Source organism: Myripristis murdjan, chromosome 8 (assembly GCF_902150065.1).
Source record: "Myripristis murdjan chromosome 8, fMyrMur1.1, whole genome shotgun sequence".
Classification (NCBI taxonomy): domain Eukaryota; kingdom Metazoa; phylum Chordata; class Actinopteri; order Holocentriformes; family Holocentridae; genus Myripristis; species Myripristis murdjan.
The window spans coordinates 10,283,545-10,298,217 of record NC_043987.1 but is presented as its reverse complement, the minus strand read 5'-3'; the positions used below and the strand labels follow the sequence as shown (position 1 = coordinate 10,298,217).

Sequence of the window (14,673 nt, the reverse complement as noted above, 5' to 3'; positions counted from 1 at the left end):
CATTTGTGACACACACGCACGTATACATATTTAAACTTTATTTTAAGTTAATCTGGTGCAAGATTGTAACAAATGATAGACTAACTGGGAGTGTGCATACTCCTGGTGAAACCATTTTCCCTTCTTTCAAAACAACAACTAGTCAGACGTACAGGAGCTCCCTTTCTCTTATTTCTTTCCTCTAAAAACACTGTTACCATCTCAACCTAACATCGTCTTCCCCCTCAGTGTGTCCCAGCTTCATTCCTTCTAGAAATAAATACTTGCACAAACAGGCACACAGACAGATAAACAGGAGTGTGAGGTTGCTGATAATTGTCACTCAAAGGCTGTGATACAGTAAGGCTCAGAACCAGAAAAAAAGAAAAACACACACACACACACAAACAGCACTATTGTCAAAATGAGAGAACCAAAGGCTTTTCAGCATTGTGTTCTGAGGCAGTTTCTTGATGTGCAGGTGCGTGTGGTGCGTCTCATTTCCATTCAGGGACGCATTACAGTGAAAAAGGCGTCTGGAAGAGAAAAAAAAAAAAGTGCTACCACGAGGTGATCATCTGAGTTCAAAACAGTCACCCAAATAAGTAAGGAAGATATTGTAAGTGCTCTGAGTAGCTACTGAGAGGAATTTAAACCACCTTTACACAGGCCACATTTATGGGGAAAATGTCTGTTACAGCTGTGAGGATGTGCAAAGATGATAAAAAGGAGGGTTATGATATCCCTGCTTTGACCCACCTTTCATTCAAATAAAAAAGCCCATCCTGAGGCCAATAAAATACTCTGTTATCTATTCAATAATGCTGTTATCATCTGTTAGTGCCCTACCAAATCCATTGGAGCAATGGTGTATTTTTTTTTTCTTGTAGAGCTTTAATTTAGCCCTTTCTAGCTGCTTAGTTCATACACAAAATAAGCCACTGATTTTACTGCTGGTGTAACCCAAAAATACAGAGACATATTGAACCAATATATATTTAAAAAATACTGAGGTAAGCAGAGGTTGGGAAGACATTGACGGCGATATAATTTTCACAACAAACTGCTTTAACCGCTCATGTTCGCTCAACTGCACTCATCTATGAATTGTGTGAGTACATGGATGGCCGTACATACTACCACAGAGAAGTGTCACTAGTGAGTTCTGTGTGTGTGTGTTGCATGTGTGTCTCAGTTTTTCTCGGTAGTAGCACCATCACCGTTGGCCCCGTAGACAGTGTAAGCCTTGTTTTTGAAGGGCAGGGCTACGGGCTGGCGGATGTTCATCCGATCCTTTTCCGCCTCCAGATCCTCGTCGTATCGTTCGTCTTCGTCGTCGTTGTCCTCGGCCTCGCTGTGGTGCGGGGAGGAGTGGCGGGACAGAGCCGGAGACGGGGGCACGGAGGCCGGACGGGGATAACGGAAGCCCGAGGCCTGGGGAGGAGTTACAAAAAGGCATCAAAACATCGAGCAGAGGATGAAGATCAAACAGTTTTACCTCAATAAATGACACGAGCACATCAACAGATGAAGCAGGCAAAAGCGGTAGAGTTCCCCAAAGCTGACTTACCGAGTTGGGCTCATGAGGTTCATATGAGAAGGCGTCAGGGTAGGCTTTAGCCAGGGCCATATGACGAGCAGATATGTAGTACTAGAACAGAAAGAAGACGAGAGAAACAAAACGTAAATCGGTTCAGAGCTGCCACACCAGCGAATATGAGCTTTGAGCTTTTGAGACTGGAGTCTCACCCTGCCGAGGTATCTCCAATCCAGGAGGTCGCTCAGACGCTCGGTGCGGTTCCTCTGGATGATCCGCTGGCGCCGGCTCTGCTTGCAGAACTGGAACAAGAAGGAAGTGAGCTGGTTGCATGACTCGTCAACCCCTCGGTACCGCCGGTCCAGGATGTAGATACCTGCAGAGGGGCAACAATAATCCCAGTGACTAACTGTAAAGAAGAACAATCTTGGGTCCACTGCCAATTTGAAAGATACTCTTAAAAAAAAACAAAAAAAAAAACAACCCACCATATGCTGAAGGGTCTGCTATGTGTTCCTCCATGAAACATCCAAAGCCCGACAGATTAGTGGAGATTGATGGGATACCCATAACTGTGCACTCAGCTGAGGACGAAAGAGACATAAAGAGGCCTGATAAAATTTCATATCATTACACCAACACACACACACACACACACACACACACAGTGTGAGTCATACCTGGTGTGTAGCCCCAGGGCTCATAGTAAGATGGGAACACACCGAGGTGGCAGCCTCTTACAAACTCTTCATAATCCATTGGAAGTAAAGGAGAGGTGGACGACAGGAACTCTGGATGGAAGATGATCTAATGGATGGAAAAGCGAATCGTTTCGGAATCAGGACAAGATACCCGGGTATATATCAAAACAATTAATGAGGAGCAAATTCCTGTTCTTGGCTCAAAATGTCTGTGTTGCCTGACAACGATTTAACAAGCCACCATGTGATAGACGGGCTACCATCACAGTGAAGGCTATGAGGTGTAGGTGCACAGTGTCGGGTTTGTACGCGTCATTGATGGAAACATTGGAGTCCTTGATTGTTTTGGTTTCATTCAGCAGAGCAAGCACCTTTTTATTTCCTGTCACTACACAAGCTTGGATTCACAACATTAGAAATGTGATCCAGAATACAAAAAGCAGGAAAAAATAGCGATTTAGTCACCATCTATTAGAAATGAATGGATATGTTCTCAGAGCCCTTGAAAAACATTCAACAAAAGCATATGTGGAATATTTAGCGTGGCGACGAGGCATGTGCTGCAGCACCACTGGTCAATTTGCTCTCATTATTAATGCAAACATTTGTCAAGTTGCCTTCTATAAGTCGGCATACTGATTTAAAGACTGGACGGGTCGTGATGCAAACCCTAACCCTAACCCTAAAACCATATGCTGGAGAATGATATAATGAGTAAACACTCTGCAGTTCAATGGACAATTAGATAAGATGTACCCTTGGTAGCCACTTTATTAGGTGCACCGTGTTAGCACCAGGTGGGACCCCCTTGTCCCTTTGGACGACCCTGAATTCCAAAAGGTGACGAAACTTTCCATAGTGATCTCAGTCAATGCTGACTTTTGCACATTTTCTGGTGGCACATTTATGCTGCAACTTTTTCACTTCACACTTCATCCCAAAGTTCTCTGTTGGGTGGAGAACTAGGGCCTGAACTGTTGTCAGGTGCCTTGAATGGTGTTGAGATCAAGTTAAAAAGGACTGGACATGTTGAGTGCAGATTACTCTCGTACTTCATGGTTATTCCCATACTTGGTGGCCAATCTGTTTGCATTCACTAATTTTTGCCATTGCTCTCATCAGAAAGGTGTTTCCATAAAGATGTTTACTGTAGGAGTGAACCGTTGGCATGCACCTATTAAACCCACCACTGAGTGAATGTGCGTAAACTTTTTTGTTAATGAATAAAAAATGTTCCAAGGAGCTGTGAGGTACCTTGACACGGTCAGCAGAGCTGTTGAAGAGGCCGATGCGGCGGATACAGTTGAGGATGGGGTCGCTGCTGTCCTCGAGCATGTTATGGGTACAGATGGGAGGCTGGCACTGCCTCTGGGTCGCAAAGATGGCCCGCTTCATTATGGTGAAATCCTCTTTATCTAGCATCTTTGACACGTCTGGTAGCTGCCCACTAAACAGAACAGATTGTTATAAACTTAATGATGACAAAAAATATAACCGTCAAATCAGGGGTTTGGGTTTCTCATACACTTTCCAAAACAATTACAATGTATGCTGTACATGTGAGCATGAACTTTATCAGAAAAAGTGAAATTCAGTGTTGCCTAGATTTCTACCATCAAAGTATTGCATTCATAAATTACAACATTGGCTTAGATGTTACTACTGAGAAAACTGAAACAACCGGATTTTACCATCTGATATATTTTTCACTTTTATGAGTGGAGCAGATTTCATCATATTTTTTTGAACTGATGTTGTTATAAGAAAAGTCATTGCGTGTGTCCTCTAGCAGGTTTCGTTCATTTACTTACACTAGGAGTGACTCATAAAGTTTCTTTCCAAAGCGTTCCTTCACCGTTTGAGCTGTATCCCTGTCAGTGAAATAATAGACAATACAAGTGCAATCAACACGGTGCTTCTTATGCCAAATTAAGGTAAGATTACATGAATTTGCCTACTATAAAAAACAGTTAAAATGTGCCTCTAGGACGACAGGTGTTGGATGGAGGGATTGCAGATGAAAAGCAGCCTCACCAAAGCTGCTTCCTGACTGCTTGGCCTTTCAGCGTCTCCACGTTGAAGTTGTTTGTCCTTGCTGGCATGATGAAGAATGCGATGACCGTCACATCACTATGGTTGACCTGCAACAGACAGGCCAGAGAGGATGTAGGTCTATGATTTAACACCTAGAATTCACCTTATACACACACACACACACACACACACACACACACACACACACACACACACACACACTTACCCTCAGCAGATAGTTGAGCCTTGCTAAAGCCTCCAAGAAGATATCAGCCCCTTTGTTGGAGAACTCATACCGTCCAGCTATGAAGAGGAACAAACACTTGTCCAGGTTGAAGTCAAGGTGCCTAATGGTCAAGACAAAATAAATAAATAAATAAATAAACAAACAAACAAATAATCAAATAACTGAAACAAAAAAGACAGAATAAGTCTGCACATTGGCTGGCTCACAAAGTACTTTTTGCAATGACTTCTTGAGTATCCAAGCACTATATTCTTTATGATAACTGCATTAATTTGATGAAAGTCATAAAGCCTCCTAAGTACCAAGATGACTCAACAAAACATACCATACGAATAAAATATACCATAAACACACTCAACAATGTCCTGTACACGTGATATATCAGTACGCAAACGATTGTCTTCATAACACCTCGTATAAGAAGCTAAATTAAAGATGCTATAAATGTTTGTGAATCCACTGCGATGCTGGGAATGTGTGTTGTGGTATCTCTGACCCGTAGAAGTGTCCTCTGATGAACTCCTGGATTCGATTCTTGCTCTGAGCGTGCAGGTTCTGAAACTCGTGCATGGCGGAGAACTTCTTCACGTTCAGCCCGTTTGGAGTGACGATGTCTACACAAGGTTACAGAGGTTAAGGCAGGGGAAATGAAGGAGACAGAAAGAAACACAGAGAGAGACACGAGGGGGAGAGGGAGAGAAAGAAAGAGATAAATCAGTTTCAGGTGCCACTCATGTTTGTGTGCTGTGAAAAGTACTATAGAGTACAGAAGATACAGTATAGAAAATATACTGGAAAGTTCCCAAAGCCTTTCGAGTTGTTCCCTCTGTATGTGCTTCACTTTATCACACACATTAATACCAGTTGTCGGGGTCCTATGACTCATCAGCCATTTCTGGCTTTTTGCAACAAGTCATACAGCTTTGAAATCATGTTTCAAAAAGAGCACAAAATAGAAAAATTTTAAATTATTACTCTCTCTCTCTCTCACACACACACACACACACACACACACACACACACACACACACACACACACACACACACACACACACACTAAAGACCTGCAAAGATCATGCAAATAGCTCACTGATGTATGAAACAGTGATGGCTGTTTACACGCCATTTGTGAAGCATTAGGCTATATAACCTATTTTAACCCGTACTCTGACACTTTTTACAGCGCTGTTTCCCAGGGTGCTCTGTGTTCTGTTGACTTCCTTGTCAGCGCTGGGTAAAGTCGCTCAAAAAATGCAACACATGTCCTGGATCTTTTCACCCGTGATTGGAGCGATCACAGCTACAACAGGATGAAAACAAGTGAGTTACACAGTGGATGAAGAGAGGGAGCGGCGTATAGTGACCCTGTAGGCTATGTGAAGAGAGAGAGACAGTAGTGGTGGTTGAGCAAGATAAAAAGTGAATGAAGAGAGAGAGCGAAAGTAACAAAAACAAATGCTTTTCAAAGTTTTTGACCCTTTGCAACCACGAGATGTTCTTCGTCGCACAGGCATGACTGTTCGCAAAAACATTAGACTCAGCAGTTTGCAATGTCAGCCGCAGACGGACACACACACACACACACACAGAGACACACAGATCCAGGACCAAACACATATTAGGTAAATATCCAGTCATTATAACAAAATCCAGATGTTAATTATTTTGAATCACCTTATTATTCTGATATTATTATTATTATTATTATTATTATTATTATTATTCTGAAAATGGTTCAGCTGTAACTGAATCTGTATTTGACTCACTGGTACATGTATTTTCTCACCACCAGAGTTCAGATTGTTAAAGTGAGCAATACCGTTTCATCCCCCATCATGACCAGTGTTGGAGCTCCTCAGGGACGCACGCACCTGATCAATACATTCTTAGGTACTCTGATGACACAGCCTCAATATCTCTGCTAATGTACTCTAACAACCCTGACATGCACCGACTTGGTGTGAATAAAGCGGTCGAATGGAGTGACAAAAGCACTCTTGAGATAAACATGAAGAAAACAGAGGAAATTGTCTTTGGTTTACCTCCTGACTCCTACAAAGCTCCTGCTGTTGTTCATAATGGAAAAATCACACAGGTTTTTTTTTCAAATAAATACTTGTGTCTAATGACTGATTCTCTGTTGTCGTGGAAAGAAGACCAAACAAAGAATTTGTTTTCTCTGACGTCTTAGGTCTGGTCTCTTATTAAGTGTGTGAAGACAGTGTAAATCGAGAGGAGTTACACTAAGAGGGACTCTTCACTGACGCTGTCCTTCCCTGGATTTTGGGAATATAAGTCAGATGATAAAATCAAGTACCAGGGGTTGAGTGAGCTGCCCTACAAGTTGGTACATGTCCGCTCCATTGAGAGCAGCTGTCTGTAGTTTAATTTTCACCTCGTGAGTCATTTAGTCCCAATATCTGTAAGCATCTCTATTGCCACACAACTACACCGCAAGCAGCTCAATCAATCAAACAGAGGTCCATTCATTTGCTATGAAGCCAAAGTCTGAATGTGCACACTGCCAGAAAACACACTTCATTAAACACACTTCATTTGACTTCATCAAATTAGAAGACTAGAGTGTGCACACTGTATGTAGCTCCCAATAAAGAAAAATAAAGACGCACCTGGTTTCCTCTTGAGCAGGTGCTCGGCCTCGATGGCTGTGATCTGTGACACGGTGGTGAAGACATGGGCGCAGCGTGCAGCTGCTCGCTCCAAACAGTAGCGGTGGTAGATCTGTCTGTCTCCTGCCTCCTTGTCCACATTGAACTGAAACACAGCCAGATCAGAGACAGGCAGACAGAAAAGCCTCATGAGGACGGATCCACATGTCGATACCTTGTTGAATTCCACACCACCGACGTGCTGCCTCATTATCAGAGCAGCACATTTTCACATATAATAATGTTCTTATGTAATGTCTAACCAGGAATGTGCTTTGCTTTGTTTCCTTTAATTTTATCCACAGTGAAGACAAAGTCAGCTTACAACATCAGTGGCCAAACAAGTCTGTCTACTCTGGTTTATTTAATTAAATTCTGCTGACACGGTCAGAGATTTTGTAAGACGCACACACACACACACACACACACACACACACACACACACACCTCAGCAAGGTTGTTGTAGAAGTCGACGTTCCCAGCACACAGGTAGCGTCCCAGCAGCGTGGCGTGTGTGGTGAAGATGGTGGCGACAGGCAGCTGTCTCTGGCGACACAGCACCAGGCCCAGGCCGGCCAGCCACTCATGGAAATGGGCCAGGATGTGTGGAGGCTCCTCACACTGGGCTGCATACTGCCATATGGGACAACACAGGTCAGTGAGGAAACACGCACACACACACACTTACACTGACATTCACACACATTGGATTTGTAAAAAATGCCTACATTCAAACTAACTACAGCAGCAAGTTGACCGAATCTCTCATTTTGATATTGTCAACTAAACTGTGCATCGTTTCATATCTCATCACTTCATGTCAGCTGTCCGGCATCTGCCGGGCAGTGTGACCTCTGACCTCTCCCAGCAGCCAGGCCGTCAGGAAGCCAAACAGCACGGCGTCGTTGGCCTCACGGTCAAACCACGGCACCCCGATGGCACAGTTCTCCCACAGCTCGCTCTTCCAGCGGTCCAGAGACCAGGCGGTGAAGCCGACGTCGATCAGAATGACGTAGGGGCTGCCCTCGATGAGCCAGCGCCCAAAGTAGACCTGGGAGAGAAGGGAGAAGGGGCAGAGAGATGAATTTAGTCAGCATCTACTTTAGGGGTGGAGACGATTAAATGACTGGGTGCTTTATCACTGAGTGATACATTAGTTGATAATAGATATACTAAAAAAAGCAAAGCAAATTTTGTTTTACTTGGAGCTGCCACAGCAAAAAACAAATGTTCCTTTACTCATCATTCAAAATAGGAAAAAAAACCTAATTGTCAGTTGGCTATTTATTTTGCCATCTTTCAGTATCTAGATGAACAGGTTAATCATTTTCACAATATTAGATTAATGGGCAGTAAAATGAGTTAAAAACAAACAACAAAGAGACAAACATCTGCACCTTAAGTTGTGTCTTAGTCTACATATAAGTATAACCCAGGTACATAAGCTTGAGTAAAGCAGGAAGCACCCACACACTGAACCAAAATCTTGATAAAAATGGTAAACCCCATCAAGAAAAATGCATTGGCCCAAGCAAAACATTTTTTATATTCTTCATGTTCTGTCACTTTTCCATTTGTGTACTGATCACTTTTCCTTTATACTTATTATGTACATTTTTCTTAGTGCACTTTTGTTCATGTAAAACTAGCTAAAATACACATTCTTAATCTAAGTGTACTTTTCTGCCTTTGTAAATGTCATAGGCAACCCCTGAGACAGAAAAAAAAAAAAACCTGTTGTAGTATTTCACTCTCGCTGACACAGAGTCTGTTGTTGTTTCCAGTCTCACAGGCATGCAGGACTTAGTTTAGCACTATAGGACCTCATTTTCTGAGTGGTTCTCAACCTCAGCGACCTGCACTGGAGTGTCTTTTTGCACCGACTGAAAGGTCTTCCTGATTCAAGGCCGGCCAGACGACAAGGCTTCTAAAAACACTGAACTACCCCTTTAAAATAGCAGCATGACCACTCTGCACGGCCTTGACCCATAATCCCATAGTGGTCCCACAGTGACACAGCAAACACACACAGCGCAAATGATTAAAAGGGATCTGGACAGACGCACACATTCACACTCAGTCGTCTATTTCTGGTGAGAGAGACGGAGAGAGAGAGAGAGACATTGATACAGCCTCTAACCTTTGAGGGGAAATGCCACGGGGTTTAGAGACATGGTCAGGGACAGACAGAGCGGGCAGGGAGAGGGAGGGGCAGATGGGAAAGATGGACTGAGTTAGAGGGATAAGTCGGCATATCTGGCCGAGTTTTCCCGTGCAGCGTACGTTCCTCACACATGCTTTCACTGATCTCCCTCCACAAACCTGAAACTTATACACTGACCTTTCAAATGGCACATATTGAACTTAGAGGGTGTGTGCCGCACGGGTGCAGGCTGAGGGGTTTATTGTATACACATGATGTTACCTTACACCCGCTGCGGTTCATCTTGTCAATGGTGCTTTTGAGGGCAGGGTTGGTGGGCTCGATCAGCTCCACCTGGGTGCGCACGTTGCTCTCCACATACGGGCCCACCAGGAAGTAGTTCTCCCCCCATTCCTCCGCGGTCAGACGGGCTTTGGTCTGGATGACAGTGTAGATCCCTCCGACTGCACGCAGGCAGCACACACACACACATTCACACACACATTCACACAGGGTTGTCCAGACAAAAGACGGGATATAAACCAAATCATCATCAAATATCAAAGTACCAAAGTATTGATGTATCGCGATACCTTCTCTTGTGATATGTTATCAAAACCTTTGTGCAAAGTATCGATATTTGAGTTTATACCATTTGCACAGATGAACACTTGAGTTCACATGAGGCGTGTTTCTTCCCTGACTTTAGGTATTTTAGCAGGAACTGTTCTGTCTTGTTCGTGTTGCATTGTCACTGTGCATTAAATTCAGTTTAAACACTGAAAAACAGGCTGATTCCTGATTATTGGAAATTTATTTTGCCTTTTTCATGGTATTTCTTTCATCTTCAGTTAGTGGTAATGTGATGTTATCTGTACCATCACCATCACAGCTGATTATCACACAATATATCACATATTGCAGAATTGCCTGTATTGTGATGCCATCAGATATCATTATAGTATCGAAGCGCCAGTGTCCCATTGATTCCCACACCTTCTTATCAAAAATACATGATGATATATATAAATAATGTTCTTAAAATGCAAATGCTTATACACATTTTTATTTCACCTACTTTCAACATGGACATACGACTGTGCACGATCAAGCAGCAAACATGTATGCTCACACTTTCACACACCACTGCCACTTGCCTTTGTTGGCGACCTCCCACGCGATTTCAAAAAGAACAGCATCCTCCAAATCAAACTCCTCGTCCCACTCCTCCAGCCCTGACAGGGAGGTGACAGATAGGCTTCGAGCCAGCGGCATGCTGGGGGAACACAGAGCACAGAAGATGCACCGATGGATGAGTGAGTACAATACATGGTCTGTTATGACGGTTTCCTCCACTCGTTATGCCCACCACAAACTCTTTAGAGGTGTGAACTATTCACATTAAGCTATACTGATTTTACACAAAAAACTCCTGTTTTACTTTCTCTTCCAAGCCCTTATTTCTTACACAAGCAGTTCAATCATATATTATCTTCCTGCGGACATAAGAATATTGATTACATCAAATGTCAGGACCCTCTGACTGTGACTCTTGTACTTTCCTGCTCCTGATGGTTGTTCTTCATGTTGGTGACCAGGAATTCAAGTTGATTTTATAGTTTCATTCACTGCAAGCTGCCCCAGATAAGATTATCAGTTAAACTGACAGAAAAAGAAATAAATGATGTAACACCAAATTACATGTTCCTCTAAACATCATCATGGTCATTTCCCCACACACCAACAAACCAGTTTGTCAGCAGTGGACCACAACCCCCATTTCATAAGTCCTATTACATTACGATGCTGTGATGTAAACACAACAGACACGTTGAAACTTCTTTCACAAATTCGACAACAATTTCAACAGTTCTCAATTTAGCAGGAAAGTCAGCTTCTCCGGAATCAAATCCAAACCTCTTGGTGGAATTTAAAGAATCATCCACATGGCGGTAAAACACTGATAGAGTGGCTCGCTACTTTTTTTTTCGTTTGAAAATGCATTTCTGACATTCCCAATTCCCAAACACCTCATATTAACTTAAAAAAAAAAAATAGCGCTGGCTTCTGTCTCTCCTATTTGCCCTTTGGCAGTTCTCACAAGAAAATCCAGCCTGTCACTGAAGTGGTACATTGTGTAACCCAGATTCTACTTACTGTGTGTGTGTGTGTGTGTGTGTGTGTGTGTGTAGAGTATGGATTGGTGTTTGTATTAGTAGGTGCAGCAGTATAATCTGAGATGGTAAAAAAAGGCCTTCCTTTGACAGCCGCCTCATAAAGCTGCACACATGATGTAACCACACAAATGCATTTAACAATCTTTCATATCACACACAACATAACTTTACAGCTGAAGTGAATCATAAAAGCTGTTTGACAGTGAGTTTGCTTCTTAACTGTGCAGTGGTGAGGTGCTCGTACTTTGTTTTTAAGGTCACCAGACATAAAAAAAAAGGCCTGTAGCTCTTCTCAAACCATCCAGCTGAAAGAAACACAATGGCTTCACAGTTTTTCACAGTGCAACATTGTATGGGGAAAACTGTGCTCAAAAATACCGCTTCAGTTCCTGATGCATGTGGGTGAATGGTGCAACCTCCTGAACAGAAAAAAAGGAGTGGTGTGAGAAAGCTAGCAGAGGCAGAGGGAGAGTGCAGATGAGGATGTGCATCAGGTATGGACTTGAATCAGCACTCCACGGTTGTGGCAGTTTGTTGACGACATGCACCAACAAAACACTGTCGTCCTGTGAAGCCCAGACATGTGTAAAGCCACACTAAAACCTGCGCACACACACACACACACACACACACACACACACACACTAACCAAGAACACAGTGGGACTGCTCTCCCCCTTGTTCCCCAATCCAGTCCATAATTTTTCTGCTTCTTCCGGTCCTGTGATTCCCTGACTCTGTGACCTCAAATCTTATCTGTGTAGACTCTGCTGATGTGCTGACCTCAAACTGCTATCTGAAGTTCCTCAGCAGGCTGGAAGACAGCGCAGTGAGGCCATCAGAAGAGACAGAGTCAAGGCTGTGCAGCACTGGTTAACAGCCCATCACTGTCCTGCTGACACACACAGGGCCCTGTCCACATCTCTGACATGCATCATATCAGACAAGCTCCCATCCAGCTGCATGCACCAGTTTGTGGGCAGGTTATTATTATTTTTTTATTATTATTATTTTGAATGACCTACACCCTACAATGGAGTGCAAGTGTGTGAGAGCTTGTGCAGCCCTCCTGATGTCCCAGATCAGGCTATGAAGGCGACGCGCTGCACGCCCACCTTGGGTAACAGCTATACACCGAAGGAAGCGCAGACCAACAGTGCTCCAATTAGTCCTATAAAGCATGCGAGTAAAGGGTGCCGAGATAGTGTTTTTTTTTTTTTTTTTTTTTTTTTTTTGCATGTTATAGGCAACCGCACACAAGCCCTGACTTTAATAGCAACAGAGTGCGAACGTGACAGCAGGCACCTAGGCTGAGACGCTGCTACGGAAACGCGCAGGGACGGTGGACACGGCGTCCTGATGCGCGCTGCTCACGGAACTACCAGAATAATGTCATTGTAGCGGGAGAGAAGTCAGTGTACTCACCCTGCGGTATTGTCCCAACTTCACAAAGGTAAGCTACAGCAACATCAGCAGCTGTCACAGTCAATCCCCCCTTCAAAAAAAAAGAAGAAAAAAAGAAAAAAAAATGGAAAGCTGAGACAGAAAAATGGGAGGCGGTCTTATTTAAATAGCAGAGGCTCCCATTGGTTCGCTGCGCGGTCTGTCATGTTGACAGACAGGACGCCCCGTGGCTATTGGCCCGGGAAGAAGGCGGGGTTGTGACTGTGGAGCCACTCCGCTGGCTTGAACTCCTTTTATTTAGGAGTTTTTTGCCATTGGCCTGTGCCGGTGCCCATTCTCCGCCTCTGAAAACAACGTGACGGGAATTGGGCGTTTTCCCCAGCTGAGAGATACTATTGGCTGAGTGGAGTTGTGAGGGATTTTACACTGCTGGGTGAATTATCATATCACCCCTAAAAAGAGTGGACTGGGTATAACGTCAGCAACGGGGTTAACGTTTTTTTGTGAGGGAGGGGGAGAAGGAGAGTGTTATTTATAGAATAATGGCAGCCGTAAGGGTCAGGAGGAACATAGCTGGGAGAAGACAACGTGACCGGTGACATTAAGACACCCAACCTCCCTGCATATCTCTGAGTTGTATCCTGTATTAACCCTTACAGCTATTTTCCACCACCCTGTTGGCAGGTCTGACCACACCGGCCAAACAGCCCGGGTCTATATTGGTGAAGCTTCTGAGAATAAAAGGGAGGCTGTGTGACCAGAGCATCCACACTGCGGCCTCTGCAGGCTCCAGAGCAGATGCCGACCTCTGACCTCCCCATGGAGCAAGGAAAACAAGTTCCCAAGCATCAGTAATAAACAAACAAAAAAAATCATAATAATTAATAATAAAAAATAAAGAGCATTCACTGTTACCCAGTCACACTGTGTCACATTACTATTTCACTATTTGAATCAGCTCTCCTTAAGGCAGAGCATTACTAATATTGCTGTAGGAACATTAATTTTTTTTTTATACTTTTATTTTTTGTTTTGTTTTGTATAAGCAGGGCAAGGTGTGGGCCACTACTACACAGTCAGTGTAGAAAAATAAATATAAAAAGTAAATAAATAAATAAAAGAAAAAAGAAAAACAAGAAGGGGGCACAGATATGGTTAATAATGCATTTAAGAAGGTGCAGACAAAAAGAAAATCTTGCTAAATATCCAGGTGTTTTCTTGTTTCCTTGTTTTCTGTGATTTAGTATCACACTGATATGACTATCATGTTATTGTCAACATTGCTGTCACTTCATCTAGCATTCATTACTATTGCCTGTTTTCTTTTATTTGAATTATGTTAATAAACTGTAACTCACCTGTTTTAAAAGGGTTTGTATCAAAAATATCATTTAAAATTATGATGATGTAATTGAAGTGCAAAATCAGTATTGTTTTATTATATTATCATCTATTCATTACACAATGGCCAGTCTGGCAGTTTTATTATGATAAATGTTATATTTACAAAGGAAAATGACCTGGGAATTTCTCTGGCTGGTGTTTCCCTCATCCCTGGCTGAGAGGAAAACAAACTGACAAACATGGCTTTGCATGAGTTATCTAGTTTAGTGTCACATGACACATGGCTGCCTGTCCCACTTGCTCTCTTCCTCCTTTTCTGCAAATGTAATTCATCACCTACATAATAAAACTCTGAATGCATCAAACTAACAGCAAATATGTTGAGGATTTAGGGAACAAATGACAAACACACACAAACTAAACACTGTGTTCGTATCTG

The 14,673-nt window shown here is 43.0% G+C and overlaps 1 protein-coding gene across 1 annotated transcript; it reads right to left on the bottom strand.

Moving 5' to 3' along the window:
* Positions 1 to 23: 23 nt before the first annotated feature.
* gys1 (glycogen synthase 1 (muscle)) lies at positions 24 to 13,016 on the bottom strand. Its single transcript, XM_030057472.1, has 16 exons — positions 12,912 to 13,016; positions 10,468 to 10,586; positions 9,593 to 9,774; positions 8,027 to 8,218; positions 7,615 to 7,800; positions 7,129 to 7,273; positions 4,995 to 5,112; positions 4,478 to 4,598; positions 4,252 to 4,358; positions 4,029 to 4,088; positions 3,472 to 3,664; positions 2,197 to 2,323; positions 2,005 to 2,100; positions 1,729 to 1,892; positions 1,550 to 1,630; positions 24 to 1,413 (listed from the first exon to the last, which is right to left on the bottom strand). Exons 2-16 carry the CDS (start codon positions 10,583 to 10,585, stop codon positions 1,171 to 1,173), a joined length of 2,133 nt encoding a protein of 710 aa, XP_029913332.1. The 5' UTR covers position 10,586; positions 12,912 to 13,016; the 3' UTR covers positions 24 to 1,170.
* Between the last annotated feature and the right edge of the window lie 1,657 nt (positions 13,017 to 14,673).

Coding starts and splice junctions, on each gene's coding strand:
- gys1 (XM_030057472.1), bottom strand. CDS start 10,585: ATGCCGCTGGCTCGAAGCCTATCTGTCACCTCCCTGTCAGGGCTGGAG. Junction 5,113..7,128: donor CCTGCTCAAGAGGAAACCAG/GTGCGTCTTTAT, acceptor AACCTTGTGTAG/ACATCGTCACTCCAAACGGG. Junction 2,101..2,196: donor GCCCTGGGGCTACACACCAG/GTATGACTCACA, acceptor TTTCGTCCTCAG/CTGAGTGCACAGTTATGGGT.